This window comes from Capra hircus, chromosome 15, assembly GCF_001704415.2.
Source record: "Capra hircus breed San Clemente chromosome 15, ASM170441v1, whole genome shotgun sequence".
Lineage (NCBI taxonomy): Eukaryota > Metazoa > Chordata > Mammalia > Artiodactyla > Bovidae > Capra > Capra hircus.
The window spans coordinates 58,135,388-58,155,060 of record NC_030822.1 but is presented as its reverse complement, the minus strand read 5'-3'; the positions used below and the strand labels follow the sequence as shown (position 1 = coordinate 58,155,060).

The 19,673-nt window shown below is 47.5% G+C and overlaps 1 protein-coding gene across 1 annotated transcript in view; it reads right to left on the bottom strand.

The window, feature by feature from the left end:
* The window catches only part of TMPRSS5 (transmembrane protease, serine 5), a 39,120-nt gene continuing 30,190 nt past the window's right edge, over positions 10,744 to 19,673 (bottom strand). The window contains 1 exon segment of the mRNA XM_018058925.1: positions 10,744 to 10,899. Within this exon segment, the coding sequence (XP_017914414.1) occupies positions 10,744 to 10,899 (156 nt within the window).

Here is a 19,673-nt window from a genome sequence, read left to right as displayed (position 1 = left end):
GAGCCTGTGTCAAACTGAACCCCATCAGCTAAGGTTGAGTTTGGGTTTACAAAAGATGACAAGAATCCCTCTCTCCACACTGCTCCACCACAATGGCCCCCATCCCAAGAAGCCAGCCCACCTCTCCTGCCCTCAGTCGGCACATGGCCAGAGTAAGGGGGCTGGGGTGCTCTAGACATCCCTGGGGAGCAAGTGGCATGAATTGCCATCAATACCTTTCCTACAGGACTTCTCTCCTGCCCGCTCTGCCAACCAGGAGAGGCAAGGCCCTGCCACTGTGCCCAGAGGGGTTTCCACCCTGAGGCTAAGACATCTCAAGGAGCCAGCTCCAGGTCAGGCCCAACTTAGGGACTTCTGGTCAACCTCCAGCACATCTCAGCTCCTGTGGGCTAAGGCTGCCCACTCTCATAGCAAGAATGTGGAATTGAGGGGTTGGGATAATTGAGCCTGAAGGAGAGATGGAAGAGTTTGGATGTGCCTACAGTGGTGATGTTGCAGGAAGGCAAACCCCTTCTAGGGCCTGAAACTGGGCTCTTATCTAACACTAGAAATGAACTGTCCAAGGAGACACATGTGCTGACAAAGCAAGAGATTTTATTGGGAAAGGGCACTCGGGTGGAGAGCAGTAGGTTAAGGGAACCCAGGAGAACTGCTCTGCCGTGTGGCTCGCAGTCTCAGGTTTTATGGTGATGAGATTAGTTTCTGGGTGGTCTTTGGCCAATCATTCTAATTCAGAGTCTTTCCTGGTGGTGCACACATCACTCAGCCAAGATGGATCTTAGCGAGAGGGATTCTGGGAAGTTGATGGACATGCGGTGTCTCCTTTAGACCTTTCCCGAACTCTTCCGGTTGGTGGTGGCTTATTAGTTCCGTACTCCTTATCAGGATCTCCTGTCATAAAACAACTCATGCAAATGGTTACTATGGTGCCTGGCCAGGGTGGGCGGTTTCAATCAGTGTGCTTCCCCTAACAGTGAGACAGAGGAGACTAAAACTCTACACATGAAGGCAAATGATCCACTCAACCAGAAATGATCCATGCCTCAGATGCCAGGAGAAATCAAGAACTAACCAGTGACCTTTGGCTCCCTCAGAGCAAAAGCATTTTCTTGTGCAATTCAGAAATTCTGAAGAATGAAAAGCTGTAAGACGTGCCTCATTTTAGACAAAAGCAGATGCTAAATAAGGCTCCTTAGACTCATGTATAAGTATAGTAACTCATTTACCAACTTCTGAATGAAGTTGGCTTCCTGTATAGACCTACCAGAAAATAGAAAAAAAAAAAAATACTGCCAGTATAAACATTTGGGCTCAAGTTGTATTTCATATTCATATGTGTTAGTTTATAAGCAGCTGCTATAACAGATAAACCTGGACATTTCAATAATTGTATGCGACAAAAGATTTTCTTGTTCAAACACTACAGAAAAGCAAGAGGAAAATGATACGAGTGTTGTGCTCTAGAGATGCTGGGGTCCAGACCTTCTTCAGAGGGACTTTGAAGGCAATGTGGGGCATCAGCACTCAGCCTGGAGATGTTGGAAGAGAAAGACGAGGATGGAGAGAGAAGTTTACTGGGCCAAGCCTGGAGGCAGGACACCTTACTTCTGCCCACAGTCGCATGCCACATGTAATAACTGCAAGGAATTCTGGGAAAGATGGGCCCCCAGGGAAGGGAAAATGAGTGTGTAGACAGTAGCAGTCTCTGCCACAGAGGCTTCCTAGCACCATCTGGCTGCCTTCTCTGCTACCACTCAACCTCACCCTCTATCCCATTTGAATAGCCAAAGAGAGAAAAAAGAACAGGAGAGAGAATGGAACTCTGGAGAACAACAAAATTTAACCTGAGAGCCAAGGAGAAAAACAGCAATGAAGAAGAGTGAGAAGGGAAGTCAGAGAACAAAAGACAAAAACCAGGAGTGTGGAGACATTGAGATCAAAGGAAGGAGGTCCAAAAAGGAGGCAAGAACACCTAATTCATTTTCATGTTTCATCGGATGGTGCTGAGGGTTGAACAAGCTGGGGAAAGTGGAAGCATTTTCACAATGGTAAGCCATGTAAGAGATGCCTGCCCATAACCTAACTGCAAGCCTAGTTTTGCCTGCCACATTCACAGTCCCTGGAATTGCCAGGTCCCATCTTACTCCCTCCTTTCCTATACTCCCCACAGATGGAATAGTAAGGAAGGGGCTGAAAAAAAAATGCCCCCACCCACAACCTCAGGTAAACTTTCAACGTCAGGTATTATTCCTAAACCCGCATGAGGTCATGAAGGTTTACATCCCCAGGATACCATGCCCCTGCACCCTCCTGGGGAATATCCACCCCTGTTTTATACCAGACTGGACTGGGCTGCACTTGTTCTTGAAGAAGAGAAAGAAGAGAGAGAGAAAAAATACATGAAATCTTTGTACAGGAGGGTGGGGTGGGAGGGTAGGAGGAGGGTTTCAAAAGCTTTTCTAAATTTAATTATATGTCATTTTCTAATTGTACTTCATAATTGTGTAATTATCCCCAAGTATTTTTCTTTAAGTAATAGAACTCATAATTACATACTAATTGAAATGTGCAATCTCATCATTAGGATATGTAAATATATAATAGTGTGAAGATAAGGTAATTAAAATTCCAGGGATGACTCTCATAAAAACTGGTGACATGTTCCTGCTTCTGTCCCAGGATTCTCTGCTCTAGCTGGCTTTGAAATTCCACCTGGACAGAGAAGATAAGCCCCGAGACCCAGGCAACATGTAACTGGAGGGTGCATTTACCAACAAACAAGCTGCCTGGCCGTGGGATTGTCTGCTCCACCTCATCCTACCCAAAATATCTCCTTAGGATTTCCCACTTTCACATCCTTCCCCGTCTGAAAGGCATTTCAAGTTGCTGGATGGCTGAATAAAGGCTGTATTGTAACTCTCCCTACCACCCTTGCTCAATGCAGGGCTCAGAGTGGATTAGACTGCCCTTGACATCAGACCCAAAACATACACAAAAGGATGAATATATATATATATATATATGTATCTTCTGCCTTAGAGTTCTCCAGAGGAACAGAATTAGTGGGAGATGATCGACAGACAGATAGATAGATAATAGATGACAGGTAGATGTTATTGTTATTCATTTGCTAAGTCGTGTCTGACTCTTTGCGACCTCATGGACTGCAGCATGTTAGGTAGATATCGAGAGAGATTGAGATTTATTGAGCCATACTGAGGTTGGCTCACTCAATTGTGGAGGCCAAGACGTCCTACAATCTGCCATCTGCAAGCAGGAGAGCTAGGGAAGTTAGGGGTGCAATTCAGGCCACATCTGAAGGCCTGAGAATTGGGGGCATTGATACTGTAAGTCCTGCTCTGAGTCTACAAGCCTGAGGACCAGGAGCAATGATGTCCAAGGGCAGGAGAAGACAGATGGCGGAGTTCAAGCAGAGAGTGAATTTGTGCTTTCACTGTCTTTTTGTTCCGTTCAGGCCCTCAATGGATTGGATGATGCTTACCTGCGTAGATGAGTGCAATCTTCTTTAGTCAATCTAAATTCAAAATCCAATCTCTTGGCATTCTCACAGACAGACCCAGAAAAACTGTTCTACCAGCTCTCTGGGCATGTGTGTGCTTAGTCACTCAATTGCGTCCGACTCTTGGCCACCCCATGGGCTGTAGCCCTTCAGGCTCCTCCATCCATGGAATTTTCCAGGGAAGAATTCTGGAGTGGGTTGCCATTCCCTCCTGCAGGGGATCATCCCAATCTAGGAATCGAATCTGCACCTCTTGCATCTCCTGCCACGGCAGGTGGATTCTTTATCACTGTACCATCTGACCCTCCGGGCTCCCTGGCCCAATCAAGTTGATACATAAAATTAATCATCACCCCTCCCTTGCCCCTAATCCCCTAGCCCCTGTGATACCCAGGACCAACCTCAGATTAAAATCTGAGGCTCTCTTCATGACTAGAAGCTGCTTTTCTAGGGAGATCCACTGATGAGGACCATTCTGTGAGGTTTCAGTCACCTGGATGACTCCAAGGTGGAGGCCGAGAACCAGCCTCGGCCACATCTACCAGCTTCCTGCCCCTGGGCTAAAACCCAGAGACACAGACCATCAATAGATCTGTCCACCCTGAGATGACACGCATGACCTCCCCTAGAGGTGACAGGTGTCCTCACGGGGAAGCACAGATGAGGGATATTTACCCAGATGTGAGCAATAGGGCAGATGTGAGGGAAGATTTCCTGGAAGAAGAGACATATGAACTCAAGTCTGAAGGGTAGAAAATGAGGTGGAGGGGACAAATTGTGCCGTAGAAGGGAGGTGAGAGTGTGACCAGTTCAGTAGGGTGTAGAGACCATGAGCAGAGAGTCAGGAGGGACAAGGTTGGAGGGTAGACAGGGGCCAGGCTGAAGAGCCCTGTAAACTTCATCAAAGTTCGGAATCTCTTGAAAAAGATGTTTTTGACTAATTTGGCAATTAAGGCTGGAAAGATGAAAAGATGGACACACTGATGGATTGATGGAGTGGTGATGGGTGGGTGGTCTTGGATATCACAGCCAGGTCTCCAGCAAAACTGCAATGTGGGCTCTACCAGGTGATGAGGTTTTGTTCTACTTCTGATTCTCAAGTCCCGGAAAAGCAGGGCTGGCAAAGCAGAAACTAAATCCAAGACCCAGGGCTCTCCCCACTCCGTGTACCAATCCCGGGGACACAGAGAGGCTCCTTGTCCACACAACACCTCTCACCTGGTCTAGTCACTTCACACAGATACACACACCCCCAAAGTCCCCATGTCACACAACGGCACTAAAAGCCCTTGACCTCCAAAACCCCCAAGAGAAAGGACCTCTCCAAACTGCCATCCTCAATCAGAGAGTTTCTCAACATTGGATAGCGCAGATTACTTTGCTCTCAGCATCATATGAAATGATGAGTATTCCAAACAAGCTGCTTTGAAATTCAGTTTGCAGCCCTCAGAAATCTCAGAAGCACACGGGGCTGCAGCCTGGATGTGACGAGGCAGACATTTCCCCGGGAAGTAGGAAATGGCCTCACACTGGCCTCCAGGTCATGGGCCCTTGAAATTTACCTCCAGAGCAGGAGTGTTGAAGTGTGGCTTGAGTGACAGAGAGGACGACGGAGGGTGGCTTCCTGCAGGGAGCCCAGTGGAACCCCACGGTGACAGCTTTGGTGTGAGAGGAAAGGGGAGGGGTGATTCATGTCAGAAATCAGGAGGGAGGTAAGCGGAGTCCCTATCTCAGTATATTTCAAGCATTTTCTTTGTATACCAGTCAGACGAGCGTTGAATTGTGACTTGACTCAGTGTCCCCAGGTGCTGGCAACCTGACTACGTCTCATCACTTAACCTGAAGAACATGTATTACAAGTCATTTTCCCTTTCTTCTGAGATGCCTTTTTATTCACATGAAGCCTTCAGCCCATGTGCACACAAAAATCCCCATGCAGGTATTGACAGCCTTGTTCCATCGAGATGGGCTGGGCATGGGTGGGTGGCATGGGGACAGAGGGACCCTCAGCCCAGATCTCTATGCCACTCTGGAGGGGATCAAGCCTGGGACTTCAAACACGGTTACTGAGGCCACAAATGTCAGCACTTGGCCAGCTGGCTGAAACTCTGTCCCGTTTGTTCAGAAAAGTAACAGTTGCCTCAGCTTATACATTCTCTTCTGTAAGTTTCTGTAATTGGCTGCCTCAGAGACACACACACAATGGGGCTTACAATGGTAACATTACAGCAGTGCATTGTTCAAATTACATTTTGAAAGCCATTATCTCCCTCAGAAGTCTCTCCTACTAGGTCTGGAAGTTGGGGCTGGACAGCTCCCAGCTGAGTCAATGCCAGGGTCTCTGGGAAGAAATCAGCAATGGGGCAGAGCAGAGTGAGCCCCTGGCAACCTGGAAAGGGGAGCTGAGATCCTTGGGCACAGCTTGGGGCCTGAGACTCGCTTGTCCTGCAGCGGTCCCTCTGCCTTGGACTCCATCTCAGCACGCCTATGTCAGAGGTCACCAGCGCGGCAGATGGAGCCTGGACTCCTGAGTTGCCCAGATGTGAATTCCAGCCCTGGCTTTGCAACCATGAGTTGAGGGGCCTAGAGAAATTTATTTCTCTGAACTTCAGTTTATTTAAGCAAAATGGAAACAGAGACAAATTCATAGGATTTTGTCCTGAGGGTGAAATTCGATCATATCACTAAGTAGCTGTTACGTACTAGGTATGAAATAATGGTCCTTCCTGGCCTCATCCTGACATAAGATAGAATAAACTCTACCCTCAGGCTCCATCTTCCCCCCAGTAATTATCTCTACTTGACTGGCTTGTCTTCTTCCTCCTCACCCTAATAAGAAAATGGCAAAATTGGGCAATTACTAACAAGGAATCCGTAAATGGTGAGTGATAAGCCTGGAGGGATTGGGCAGGGGGTGTGTGTGGTCAGAGAATGATGCCGTGGGGCTTCATAAATGGAACCACTCATCATCTAGCTGACAATGAGATGCAGAAGTTGAGTGAGGGGGTGAGTGAGATTATTGAATCCAAGAGAGCAAAGATTCCAGAAGCCACGCACTAACCACTGTTCCATATTGCCCCTTAAAGTTTAGAGAAAACCAAAGAGAGAAGATGCGTATATACACCAACTAGGTTTAGCCACAAGATTATGAGGTTATGATTATCTAGGGACCATATAAGGCTATATGGAGGAGATGATGGTGAAGATGGGCATTAAAGAATATATGAGCAATGTTTGGCAATGCAGAGATTAGAGGAAACAGGTTCAAGAAAATGGTATGATGACTCAATCTTTGCAAAGTTCTTCTAACTTGGTATTGGTTCTCCCACAAATGAAAATGGAGTCAGAAATGTGGGTTATAATCCCATCTATTCTGCTTAAAAGCTGGTGACACTGGACACATCACAACGCTTTTGAGCCTCAATTTTCTCACCTGTAAAATATGGATAAAAATCTTGTTTTCAGTTGCAAGATTAAGTGAGAAAGTGACCTGTACACAGTATAGATCAATGATTCCCAGACCCACTAGAACATCAGAATTACCCAGGGTGAATGCTAAAAATACAGATTTCTGGAGGGACACCGCTGGACCAGCAGGACAGAGCAGAGATGTTTTCTGACCTCTCTCTTTTCCCACACTTGGATCTATTGCCAGGGCCCCACTGACCAAGCCTAACAGAAGCTGGCCAGCAGGGGAGCTGGATGATAGAGCTTATGGGAATCCTTCTCCTGGTACATACAGTTTAGGGAAGAAACAGAATAATTAGCAGTCTCCCCTCTCAAAACTTCCAGTGGCTCCCCACTGCCTGCTAAATAAAGCCTAATCTCCCCAAATGGCCATTCAAGTCCCTCTACAATCTATACCATCTTTCCAGACTCTTCTTCACTCACGGCTCACACGCCAAACCCTGAAATGGCACCACTGGTTTTCCAGCCCATTTCCTCCTCTCATGCCATTCCACTTCTCCCCAGCCCCGTCCCTGGCTTAGGAGATTCTACTTAGCCTCAATTCAGGGTCTGTCTTAAACTCTGTCTCCTCCATACTCTCATTTCTGATTATCTCCAACTGGTGGGATGTCTCGGAGAAGGCAATGGCAACCCACTCCAGTACTCTTGCCTGGAAGATCCCATGGACAGAGGAGCCTGGTAGGCTACAGTCCATGGGGTCGCAAAGAGTCAGACACAACTGAGCGACTTCACTTTCACTTTTCACTTTCATGCATTGCAGAAGGAAATGGCAACCCACTCCAGTGTTCTTGCCTGGAGAATCCCAGGGATGGGGGGAGCTTGGTGGGCTGCCGTCTATGGTGTCGCAGGACACAACTGAAGCAACTTAGCCGCAGCAGCAGCAGCAACAGCAGGTGGGATGTCTTCTGTCCCTCTGCTTCCCTAACAACTTAATTTGGACCACCTGTCTGATTCATCACACACCATCTCACACTTGTCATCCATTCCCACAAATCATGTACTGAAATTGTGTCTGTGTACCACTTCTCCTGTTATACTGAAGGTACCACAGCAGAAACTGTCTTCGCGTGTTTGCATTCTCCCATTCCCAATACTGTCCCATTCAGGATGTCTCTCCCTTTCCCGGGCTCATGGACTCCTTTGAGATACAGGTCAGGGAATTCCCTGGCAGTCCAGTGGTTAGGACTCTGCACGCTCATTGCCGAGGTCCCAGGTTCAATCCCTATCGGGGAACTAAGATTTCAGAAGCCACCTGGCTGGGCCAAAATATCCAGATCAAATGCCAATTGCCTCTGTTTCCTCCAGGCAGAGCCAATTCATCTTCTCTTTCTCCTGCATAAGGTGTACAATATATATCTTATCCCACATGTATACCCCACCCAGGAGCCTGGGTTCAAACTCTGAAACTCCACCACTCAAAAGTTGTGTAACATTGAGAAATTGATTTAAATTCTCTATGCCTTTTTCTTTATGGTGCCTAGCACAGCAAATAAGATAGTCTATGTAAATCATTCAGCACAGTGCCGGGCATATATATTAAATGCTGAAAAAATGTCAGCTATTAATATTCTTACTTGACTCTAAGCTCCCTGAAGGCAGGACCTGTGTATTGATCTTTGTTTCCCTAGTGTCTGCACAACGCCCAATAAATAGTATGTGCTCGTTGTGTTTGTGTATTTTTTCCCTAGTGTCTACACAATGTCCAGTACATGTTCATTGTATGAACGAATAGGCATTCAATAAATATTGGTTGGGTGGTTGGCCAGTTTGTTGGTTGATGGGTGCGCAGATAGATGGCTGGTCAAACAGTAGGTCTAGTGTTGCCAACTGGTTACATAAATAAGTGGATCAGTAGGTATTCAATATGTGTTGGCTGGTTAGTTCTTTGCTTAAAACAAATGAGTGAATGAGGAAAGAATAATAGTATTTAAGAAGAAGGTTGCCTATTTGCATGGTTGAATGAGCAAACAGATTTTCCACAAATAGCAGATGTTCCATAAATGCTGCCTGGGTAAGTGAATGAACAAACATCCTAAAATACAACAATAGCTTAGAGTCAAAGCCAGAGAAGACACAGCTAGAGCAGTGGTGGGGGGAGATGGATGATGAAGCCGGCCACGCAGTGACTGTCTCAGAGACTCCGCTTGTCTCTGCCATTTCTAGAGGCTTCCCCACCGCTGCTTCTGCAGACTTCCTGGGCTGCAACATGGGTGACATGGGAAGCTGGGGCTGGGTAAGGGGCTGGAGATGGACAAGCCGCCCCTCCTTCTCCCCACTCAGCCGAGGAGCAGCCTGCCCAGGCCCCCACCTAGAGCTGTCCCACCCCCAAAAAGGAGGGACCTCCATCTCTGAGCACATTAGGAACAAATTCTGTATTCCTCTGTTCCAGGAGCAGAGATGTTAGCTCATTGGATCCTTAGCCCTATTCCTTGGCTTTTCCCCTAAGAACCCCCCAGCAACTCACATCTCCCAGTTTATGAATTATTTTGCAACATGTCTGCAGATGTGGAACTAGAAATCTTATACATGTTGGAGGATTTTGCCATTTCTATTAAATATGCCATTCATTTTGTAGGTAATTAAATGTGCAATAATGGGCTCTAATTTCCATCTTAAATGACTTCCTAGGAGCAGCAGAAAGAGAGATGCAGGGTGTAATTTTCTAGAAGAGGCTTTTTTCCCCCTAAAGCTTTTTAGCACCTAGAAGAAGGGGGGAATTAAGTAAAATAAAGTTGGTTTTGACACTGCTCCGCATGAATGTCGTTGGCAATTATCCCCCAGTTACGGAAAGAGACTAGAGCCCGCCATGCAACACCAAAGCCCTGCGGCAGCCTGGGGACCACGGTCCTGGCAGTCTGAGCTTGAGGAGGAGAAGAGCCGGCGGGCAGCAACAGGAGCTGGGGTGGGGCGGGAAGGCATCTCTGCAGACCCCCACGGACACTACATTTGGGCAGAATCTGCAAATCTGAGAAGGATAAGCCTTCCTCCCCTTCTCTGTACTTCCCACACCATCCACGTCCATATGTGAAGGCACACACACGCACGCACACACACACACACATTCACAGAAGCATAGAGTTCGCCTCCAACCCTAGAAGTGCCCATCTGAGCCAACTGCAGGGAGGCAGCCAGGAAGCCTCAGATCCACCAACGGCTGTGAAAATATGGTTGAGTTACTTAGCCTCTCTGAGCCTCAGTTTCCTCATCTGTGAGGAATCATCAAACCCAACCCAGAAGATCATCGTAAGCGTCAAAGGCGAGACCATGCGGAAAGACTAGCACAGACTGGGCTCCCGGGAGCAAGCTCTCAATGGATGTATTCCCTCTCGCCTTTCTCTCCCTCAGTCAGCATTGAGGGCCAGCTTGTGATTCCAGGGCCCAGGAAGCCTGCTCACACTCCGGGAGTTGCCCCGATTCTCCCCACTCTCCGGCATCATCCCTCAGGGCAGCCAGCCCTCTCCTTCCCTCCCCCGCCTCGTCCGTCTCTGGGCAGCCTCTGCATTCTAGAGGGAGTGAGACCCTCAGCCTTTCCTGGGGCAGGGCTGACACCGCAGGGAGGCTGAGGGGCCCAAGGGACCAGGCTTCTGATAGGAACACAAAGGAAGCACAAAGGCGGAGCGAGGGTAGAGGACAGCCCGGCCGCGCCCAGGGCTGGTGGTGAGGTCGGACTCCGTGGCCAGCCCTCGGGGGCATTCCTGGCTCCCTGAATCTCCAGGGACTGGCACCGCAAACGTGGAGGCCCAGTGGAAGAGCTGTCACCGGCCGATGCCTCCCAGCCTCTGGGCGTCTCTCAGCTTGGCAGTCTCTGAATGTGGAGAGGGTGGGCGCTGAGGGCAATAAACCAGGCCGTCTCCCGGCTCCTCTGGCCGGTCTCCATCCTGGGCGTCTGGGAAGGAGATAAGGGAAGAACCCTGAGAGCACAGCCCAGGATATCTCAGGATCTCAGGCCAGGACTACATTACATAACAGCCCAGCTGAAAGGAGGCCTGGGCAGAGGTGGGAGTGAAGACAGTGTGAAAAGGAGTCATCTGAGGGACCCAGAGCACAGGCTGCCCTCAAATAAAAACATCATAAATGTGGGTGCAAGAGTGGGTGAGAACTAAAAAAGACCCAGAGGCCATTCATTGGTGGCAGGGCCTGGGCCCCATTCCTGAGGCGGAAGGGAACACCCCAAGCCGCTCGGGCTGTACTGCAAAGCTTTCCACTCATTTGTTCTTCCAAGGTCCCACTCTTCTCTGATTAATCATCCAGGCAATATTTGTAGATTGTCAACTTCACACCAAGCAGACCATTCACACAATAAATATCATGGGTTTTAGAGGCAGGCCACCTGATTGGAGCCCCTATGCTGTCATTACTGGTTATACGACTTGGACTAGTTACTTGAAGTCTCTGGGCCTCAGTTTCCACATCCCTAGAATGGGACTGTTATAAAGATTACACGGGAAAATAACTACATAGTGCTTAGCATGGTGGCTAGCGAATATTTCTGCATTAACTAAAAAAAAGTTAGTCACTGCTGTTATTACGAGGTCAGCATGCTGAGACCTTAAGATGTTCAAAACGTACGATTATCCTCTTAGATAATCAATGAATAGCATATACTACATGTTCCCCCAAAAGAGACTGTTCTGTCCTTTAGCATCCATAATTTTGCACATGATAGGAGGTCAGCAGCTTTTTGAAAAATTGAGGTAAGTTCCTTAATGACCAAGGATAAACTATTTCAGCAATAACTGATATTGGAGACTATTACCTTATACTGGGGTTTGGGGCTTGGAGAGGTGACAATTTAAGCTTGAAAGTGACAAAGACACAAATTTAGACTAGTCACAAAATTTACAATTAGTCTCCAGAGCTCACCTCTATGGTGTTCCCTTTTTGTTCTCTTTAAGGGAGGACATACCACATTACACGTGGGCTGCTGGGTAGGGTGTTCACATTGCAACACTCATCTATGATCTGCGTATAATACTGAGTCCCTTCTGGTGGGATGCTGATGTGCACAGAAATACCAGCTTGTGAGGAGGAGAAAGGTACTGCGGAGAGGCAGACAGAAGTTATAAAATCAGAGGGCATGAAACAAGCTTGGAGGCTCCTCCTACAATCCCAGACTATGAAAGCTGCAAGGGCCTTTAGGGGTCACCCCCATCCTTCCCACCCAGCCGACAGAAGAGAACTCAGGTACAAGGAGGCTCTGTGACTGGACCAAGGCCACCAGCTAGTTAGTGACAGGGCTGGGACCAAGAGCATTCTCCTGACTCCACTTTAATGATCTTCCCACTACACCTGGCTGTCATCTTCTCTGAACATGAATTCATCAGAGGCAAGCAGATGACTGCCTTCCATCCCAAGCAGGGCAGAGGGGCCCCAAGAGCATCACGTTAGTGAGAGAGGCCCAAACATGGCTCCTTATTAGAAGGCAACCACGGGGGCATGTTTTTTATCCCACACCCACCCCTGCGGTGAGGGTAAGCATGTTTATGTCTGCAGTTGAGTCGGTTGTACAGAGGAATCAGTCCTCAAGGCAATTAGAACTGACACCTGCTTTTGATATTGAAAACAATCTGAGAAATAATTACATGAGTTACAGTTCACATGTTATAGTTTTTAAAAGGTAGGGGCCTGATGGATAGCCCTGAGGGTGGGATCATGGCCTAGTGGGCAAGGCTCTCCAAAGGGGCCTCTTGCAGATGAAGCCCAGCTCAGAGGAATCCACAGAGACCCACCTCCTCTCTGCTCCTTGGCCCAGCCCACTGGGAAGACACAGGCAGCCACATCCTATAGCAAAACTGAGGACTGCACTGGGGCCCTTGGGGGCAGGAAGAAAGGAAGGTGAAGGGCTTAGGGAGCTGTCTGTGAACTGGTACCATTTCAACTGGTCTCTGCCAGCCTGTCAGGGTCCTAGTCCTTCTATTCCTCCCTCCTGCCCGCACACACAGTGTCTGCCCACTTGTTCGAAGTGCTATCCTGCAATCCCACTCCTGGACGTGTATCAGGAGAAAACGGTAATTCGAAAAGATACATGCACCCCAGTGTTCACCGCAGCACTATTTACAATAGCCAAGACATGGAAACGGCCTAAGTGTTCACTTCAGACGAGTGGGCAAAGAAGATGCGGTATATACACACAGAGGAGTATTGCTCAGCCGTAAAACAGAATGGAATAATGCCATTTGCAGCAACAGGGATGAACCGAGAGACCGCCATGCAAAATGAAGGAAGGCAGGGGCTTCCCCAGCGGCTCAGTGGTAAAGAATCTGCCTGCAGTACAGCAGAAGCAGGAGACGCAGGTTTGACCCCTGGGTCGGGAGGATCCCCTGGAGGAGGGCATGGCAACCCACTCCAGTTTTCTTGCCTGGCGAATCCCATGGACACAGGGGCCTGGCGGTCACAGTCCATAATAGCTGGACTACTGGTTGGGTTGCAGAGTCAAACACGACTGACGTACCTGAGCACACAGCACACATGCATGAAGTACAGACAGAGAAAGGACAGTGTCATATGCTATCACTTATATGTGGAATTAAAAAAAAAAGATACAAATGAATTTATTTACAAAACGGAAACAGACCTACAGACCTAGAAAACAAACTTCTGGTTACCAAAGGGGAAGAGGGGTCAGACAGGGAAGAATAAATTAGAAGATTGGGATTAACATATACACACTACTATATATAAAATAGATAAACAGCAAGGATCCTCTGTATAGCACAGGGAACTATACTCAATATTTTGTAATAGCTATAAAGGAAAAAACTCAGAAAAATGTATTTTATATAAATATATGTAGGCATCTGAATCACTGCGCTGTACACCTGAAACAAATACAATATTGTAGGTCAAATGAAAGAGAAAGTCGCTCAGTCATGTCCGACTCTTTGCAACCCCGTGGATTATATAGTCCATGGGATTCTCCAGGCCAGAATGTAGGAGTGGGTAGCCTTTTTCTTCTCCAGGGGATCTTCCCAACCCAGGGATCGAACCCAGGTCTCCCGCATTGCAGGGGTTTCTTTACCAGCTGAGCCACCAGGGAAGCCTATAAGTCAACTATACTTCAGTTTTTAAAATAGCTAAATTCTAATTACACCACAAATAATTAATTTATAAGAGCTATCTAGCTCTGCCTTGTTCTCCCTGATAATTGTTCCAAAGTCTCAAGTGATAATTAAGGGAGATCTTTCACCATGCTACATCCAGGACCTGACGCAGGTCCTAACGTGTAGTAAACATTGTATATGTAGGTAATAAACCACTGATAACTCTTTTCAGTATTAACACTCATTTCTTTGGTAGTTTTATAGTTTCATTCTTCCATATCCATTCTTTCCTTAGGTATTTATGAGCCTTTGGATGTGGGTGGCTGTGGGCATCGTGTCAAAGATGAGAAAACTGAAGTCAGAATGAATGAGGAGGGCTTGCCCAGGATTATGCAGCGGAAGGGCCAGGAATCCGCAGGCCTTTTGCCCTGGGCTCTTTCAGCCACAGGAGGTGTCTGCCTCGGGATACGAATGTGCCACAGTCACATGAAATGTGAAAGTGAAAGTAGCTCAGTCGTTTCTGACTCTTTGCCACCCCATGGACTGTACAATCCATGGAATTCTCCAGGCTACAATACCAGAATAGGTAGCCATTCCCTTCTCCAGGGGATCTTCCCAACCCAGGGATTGAACCCAGGTCTCCCACAATGCAGGCGGATTCTTTACCAGCTGAGCCACCAGGGAAGTTCAAGAAATGCTGGAGTGGGTAGCCTATCCTTTCTCCAGTGGGTCTTCGGGACCCAGGAATCAAGCTGGGGTCTCCTGCATTGCAGGCAGATTCTTTACCAGCCTAGCTATGAGGGAACTCTCTCCAATAGTCCAGGTTCTACCTTGGGGCCTTGCATGTAGTAGGAGCACATTAACAAAGACAAACCAATTTAGAGGTATTTGACCTTGGAGGCTCTTCTCTCCCAGGGACCCTGGGTGGGAGGGGCAGTGATTTAAGCCTATTGGTGGAGGCAAGGTCTGAGGCCCAGGTGGTGATGATAGGAAGCAGCAAGAAAGCAGAATAATAAAGCAATTTCAAACAGTGATTAGGGCTGCCAAGATGGTCACAAATGGAGAATTTGTGAGAAAGAAAAATACTGGACAAAATGCATCAGTGGAATCAAGGTTTAGACTGTATGAGTCAGACTCTAAGTGCTCAGAGATTCAGGGAAGGGAGAAACTAGAGATGTCTGAAATGCTTTGTGAAAATGGAACCCAGCATCAGGCTTTGAAAAAAAGGTTAGAATTTGATTGGGTGGAAGGCACAGGATACAGATCCTCCAAATGGGTGACAAGTGAGAAAGGTGTACAACAAGAGAGCTGCAAGTAAAGTTTTATTTGGGGCAAAATGAGGACTGCAGCCCAGGAGACAGCACCTAGGATAGCTCTGAGACTGCTCCAAAGAGGCAGTGGGGGCAGGCCAGTACATAAGATTCTGATGAAGGGGAGTTCAGTGCAATCAAGCACTGGTTTTACAAAAGTCTCATGCTAATCACAAGGAGGTGACATCACTATGAAGGAAGTTAGTGCTTTTCCAGAAGGAATTTAGAGCTTTTCTAGATATGAGGAGATGCAAGGATTGGAATCATGAAATCAGTTCCTGAAAATATCTGATTGTCTAAAGACTGGTTCCACCAGTTTCCCTGGAACACAGAGTGCCTCACTCTCCACCCTGAATCCCCCTCAGGGGGTATTGAAGGTCAGGAGCTGTAGTGGCACAGGGTTCAGTCTCTAGAGGCAGATGGCAAAAGCCCTTGGCAAGTGCCAATTTTAGCTGACATGTGAAATCCAGAACAAAGGAATGGAAGCACGGTCACATTTATAAAACGACTACTATGTGTCAGACACCATGCCAGAGGCCGTCACACCCATGCGGAAGAGGGAATAAGCACCATGTGGGGGCCCGGGAACAAGAAAGAGGGCCGATGACAGTGAAGAGGAAAAGTTAAAATTTTACATAACCTCCTCCTTCTGCCTCTGTAACTCAGCTAGCCCCTTGCAAAGTCTAGATCACGTAGCCACATAGTCTCAGAAAGTGGGGACTTGCAATACTAGGAACTGGAGTTTATCTCACGCGCCCTTGTCCTGCTCTTTGCAGTCACCCAGCCCCAGCAAGCCTGCTTAATCATGCCTGTCCAGGCTAGGCATCCCCCTCCCCGTCTTGACTGCAGTTCCTGCGAGCACGAAATGCCTTAGTTTAAACCAGCCTATTAACAGTTAGTGTTGCCCGCTAGAGTCTGTCTATAAAAACTCTGCAATCCCTTTGTTCAGGGCTCAGAGCTTGGAGTGTTAACTCCTCTGAGCCCGCCCGTGTAATAAACCTGGTTCTCCAACTCTCTGAGTGTGGTGCTTGGTTTCTTGAGTATTGGTTTCTGCAACAACAGCAGAGGGCCCAAGTAGGAAGGGAAAGATAAGGAGCAAGAGGGAGGGTCAGAGGAGTTCAGGCTAAGGCAGACCTTAAATGCAGGGCCAGGAAACGTCCCCAGACCTCTCGCTGCGCTTGCTATGGGACTGTTTCATGATTGCTTAATAATTTAAGCTGGGCGATGAGCAACTCGAAAACGGAGACTGTTTCATCCACCATTGCAGTGTTTCCTGGATTTTACTGTGCTTTAGAATCATTGGGAGTGCTTATTAAAACACCATTTGAGGACTTCTCTGGTGATCCAGTGGAGAAGGCAATGGCAACCCACTCCAGTGCTCTTGCCTGGAGAATCCCAGGGACGGCAGAGCCTGGTGGGCTGCCGTCTATGGGGTCGCACAGAGTTGGACACGACTGAAGCAACTTAGCAGCAGCAGCAGCAGCTGCTGATCCAGTGGCTAAGATTTCACCTTTCAGTGCAGGGGAAGTTTCAGTCTCTAGCTGGGGAGCTAGGATCCCACATGCCTCAGGGCAAAAACAAAACAAAACATAAAAACAGAAGCAATGTTGTAACAGAAGCAATAAAGACTTTAAAGAAAATAGTCTTCAACAAAAAAAATCTTAAAAAAAAAAAAAAAAACACCAGTTATAGGTCCATCTTCCAGGAGTGTCTGATTCCATAGGTCTTAGGTTAGGCCTGAGAATTTGCATTCTTTTTTGTTTAATATTTATTTCTTATTTATTTGGCTGCACCAGGTCTTAGTTGCACCATCCAAACTGTTACGGCGTGTGGGATCTAGTTCCCCAATCAAGAATCGAACTCGGGCCCACTGCATTGGGACCTCAGAGGCTTAGCCACTGGACCACAGGGAAGCCCTGAGAATTTGCACTTCTAACAAGTTTCCAGTCTCACAAATGACCCTTGAGATTCTTGCTTCCTGGGAAACCTGCATGGGGTTTCCTCCCACGTTGAATAGAGCTGACTTGTGTGACGCAAGAGCGTCTTGTGGAAGCAATGGTGTGTGACTTCTAAGATGAGGTTACAATCATCCCACCCTCTCTTCCTGTCTGCGTCTCCTTTGCTGCCCCGCACAAAGGATCACGGGTACTATCTTTCCAGATTCTGTACATATGCATTAATATACAATATTTGCTTTTCTCTTTCTAACTTACTTTACTTTGTATAATACACTCTAGGTTCATCCGCTTCATTAGAACTGACTCAAATGTGTTCCTTTTTATAGCTGAGTAATATTCCATTGTGCATATGTACCACAACTTTCTTATCCAAAGATATGCATTACTGTATGTAATATAGATATCCAGGGGGAGTTTGATGCATGATGCAGGGAACCCAAAGCCAGTGTTCTATGACAGCCAGGAAGGATGGGGTGGGGAGGGTGGTGGGAGGGGTGCTCAGGAAGGGGGGCACATGTATGCCTATGGCCAATTCATGTTGATGTACGGCAGAGGCCATCACAGGATTGCAAAGTAATTATCCTCCAATTAAAATAAATTCAGTTCAGTTCAGTCTCTCAGTCGTGTCCGACGTTTGTGACCCCATGGACTACAGCATGCCAGGCTTCGCTGTCCATCACCAACTCCCAGAGCTTGCTCAAACTCATGTCCTTTGAGTTGGTGATGCTATCCAACCATCTCATCAAATTAACTAACTTAAAAAATAAAAATAAAAAGATGAGGTTATAGAAAACATTGCAGCTCGCCGCTCACTGTCTTGGATTGCCCAGGGGACGCCAGCCACCATGTTCTGAGGACACTCAGGTAGCCTTGTGGAGAGGGTCACAGGGTTTAGAACTGAAGCCTCCAAGGAAAAATCAACACCAACTTACAGCCATGCGAATGAGTCACCGTGGGAGCTACTCCTCCGGTTCTGGTCAAGCCTTCAGATGACTGCAGCCTCAGCCAATATTTTGACTGCTACTTCACAAGAAACCCTAAGTCAGAACCTACGGAAGCTATGAGGGACAGCAAATTGCTATTGTTGTTTTAGGCCACCAAGTCTTGAGTGACTTGTTAGGTAGCCACAGATAACTAATACACCAGATGATGCTGATGAGGCTGGTCCAGGAACCCTTGTGCCCAGAGTGGACCTGGCATAAAGGAGGCACTCAATAAATATTTTTGAATTAATTAATGAGTAAATGGATAGGAGATGAGGAATAAAGGTGAGACTTAGAGCTGCAAGCATTGGGGAGCCACTGAGTTGATAAATGACATGACAATGATATTTGGGGATATTTTCTGAGAAAGGGCATTAGAACCACAGTTTGCTCAGTGGTCTTGCTGGCAAAGTTGCCCACTTAGCATACAGTCTCTGCTCTAGTTTCTGAGGCCTCCATCCAAGGACTTGGATGGAGCCTAGGCAAAGGAGCTCCTAGGCCTGGGAACTGCTATGTCTCCTTCCTCTGGCCTGCAGAAGTCCTGCCAGGACCTCCATCTGTCCCTGCATTTTGATCTCCATCAGCTATCTCATCTCTTCCTTTGCTCTCCTTTGTCAGCCCTTATCCCTTCATTCTGTCTGTCCTCCTCTCTCCCTTTAATCCCTCTAATAGCCTCACCTTCCACATCAAGCCTCACCTTCCACAATCTCCCTCTGGGGAGATTCCAGCCTCCTCCGCTGCTGGCTCCGCAGAGACTCTCCTCCCAGGCTGGAGTGTTTCACCGCCTCCACTTTATTCCCATAAAGCAGTTCACAGCATAATGCCTCAAATATTTACCAAGCACTAGCTGCCTGCACCAGCCAGCATTAGGCTGAGTATATGGAGATAAATAAGACCCATTTACACACCAAAGATTTCCATTAAGGACATCTAAGTGCACATAGACCAGCATATCTGCTTCAGCTAAGATCCCTCCACTGTTGCTTAGTCACTAACTCGTGACTAGTTCTTTGAGACCCCATTGACTGTAGTCCACCAGGCTCCTCTGTCCTTCTCCAGGGAATCTTCCCAACCTAGGGATCAAGCCCACATCCCCTGAGTTTCCTGCATTAGCAGGCAGAGTCTTTACTGCTGAGCCACCTCGGAAGCCACACTCCAAACTCACCCCATCCCCCACTCCACCCCTACATCACCGCCCTCTCTTTGGGGCTGGTTTGGGCTTAGGGGTTTTGACCACTAGCCTAAGCTAGACACCACCTCACCCAGCATCAGAAACATTGGAAAAGGATTAAACAAGAGCACATGTATCAGCAGGAACCTCTCATCACAACCTCAGCCCAGGACAAATTCTCCACTTCTCCAGATACTTGATTACTGCCTTTGGAACAATCCTT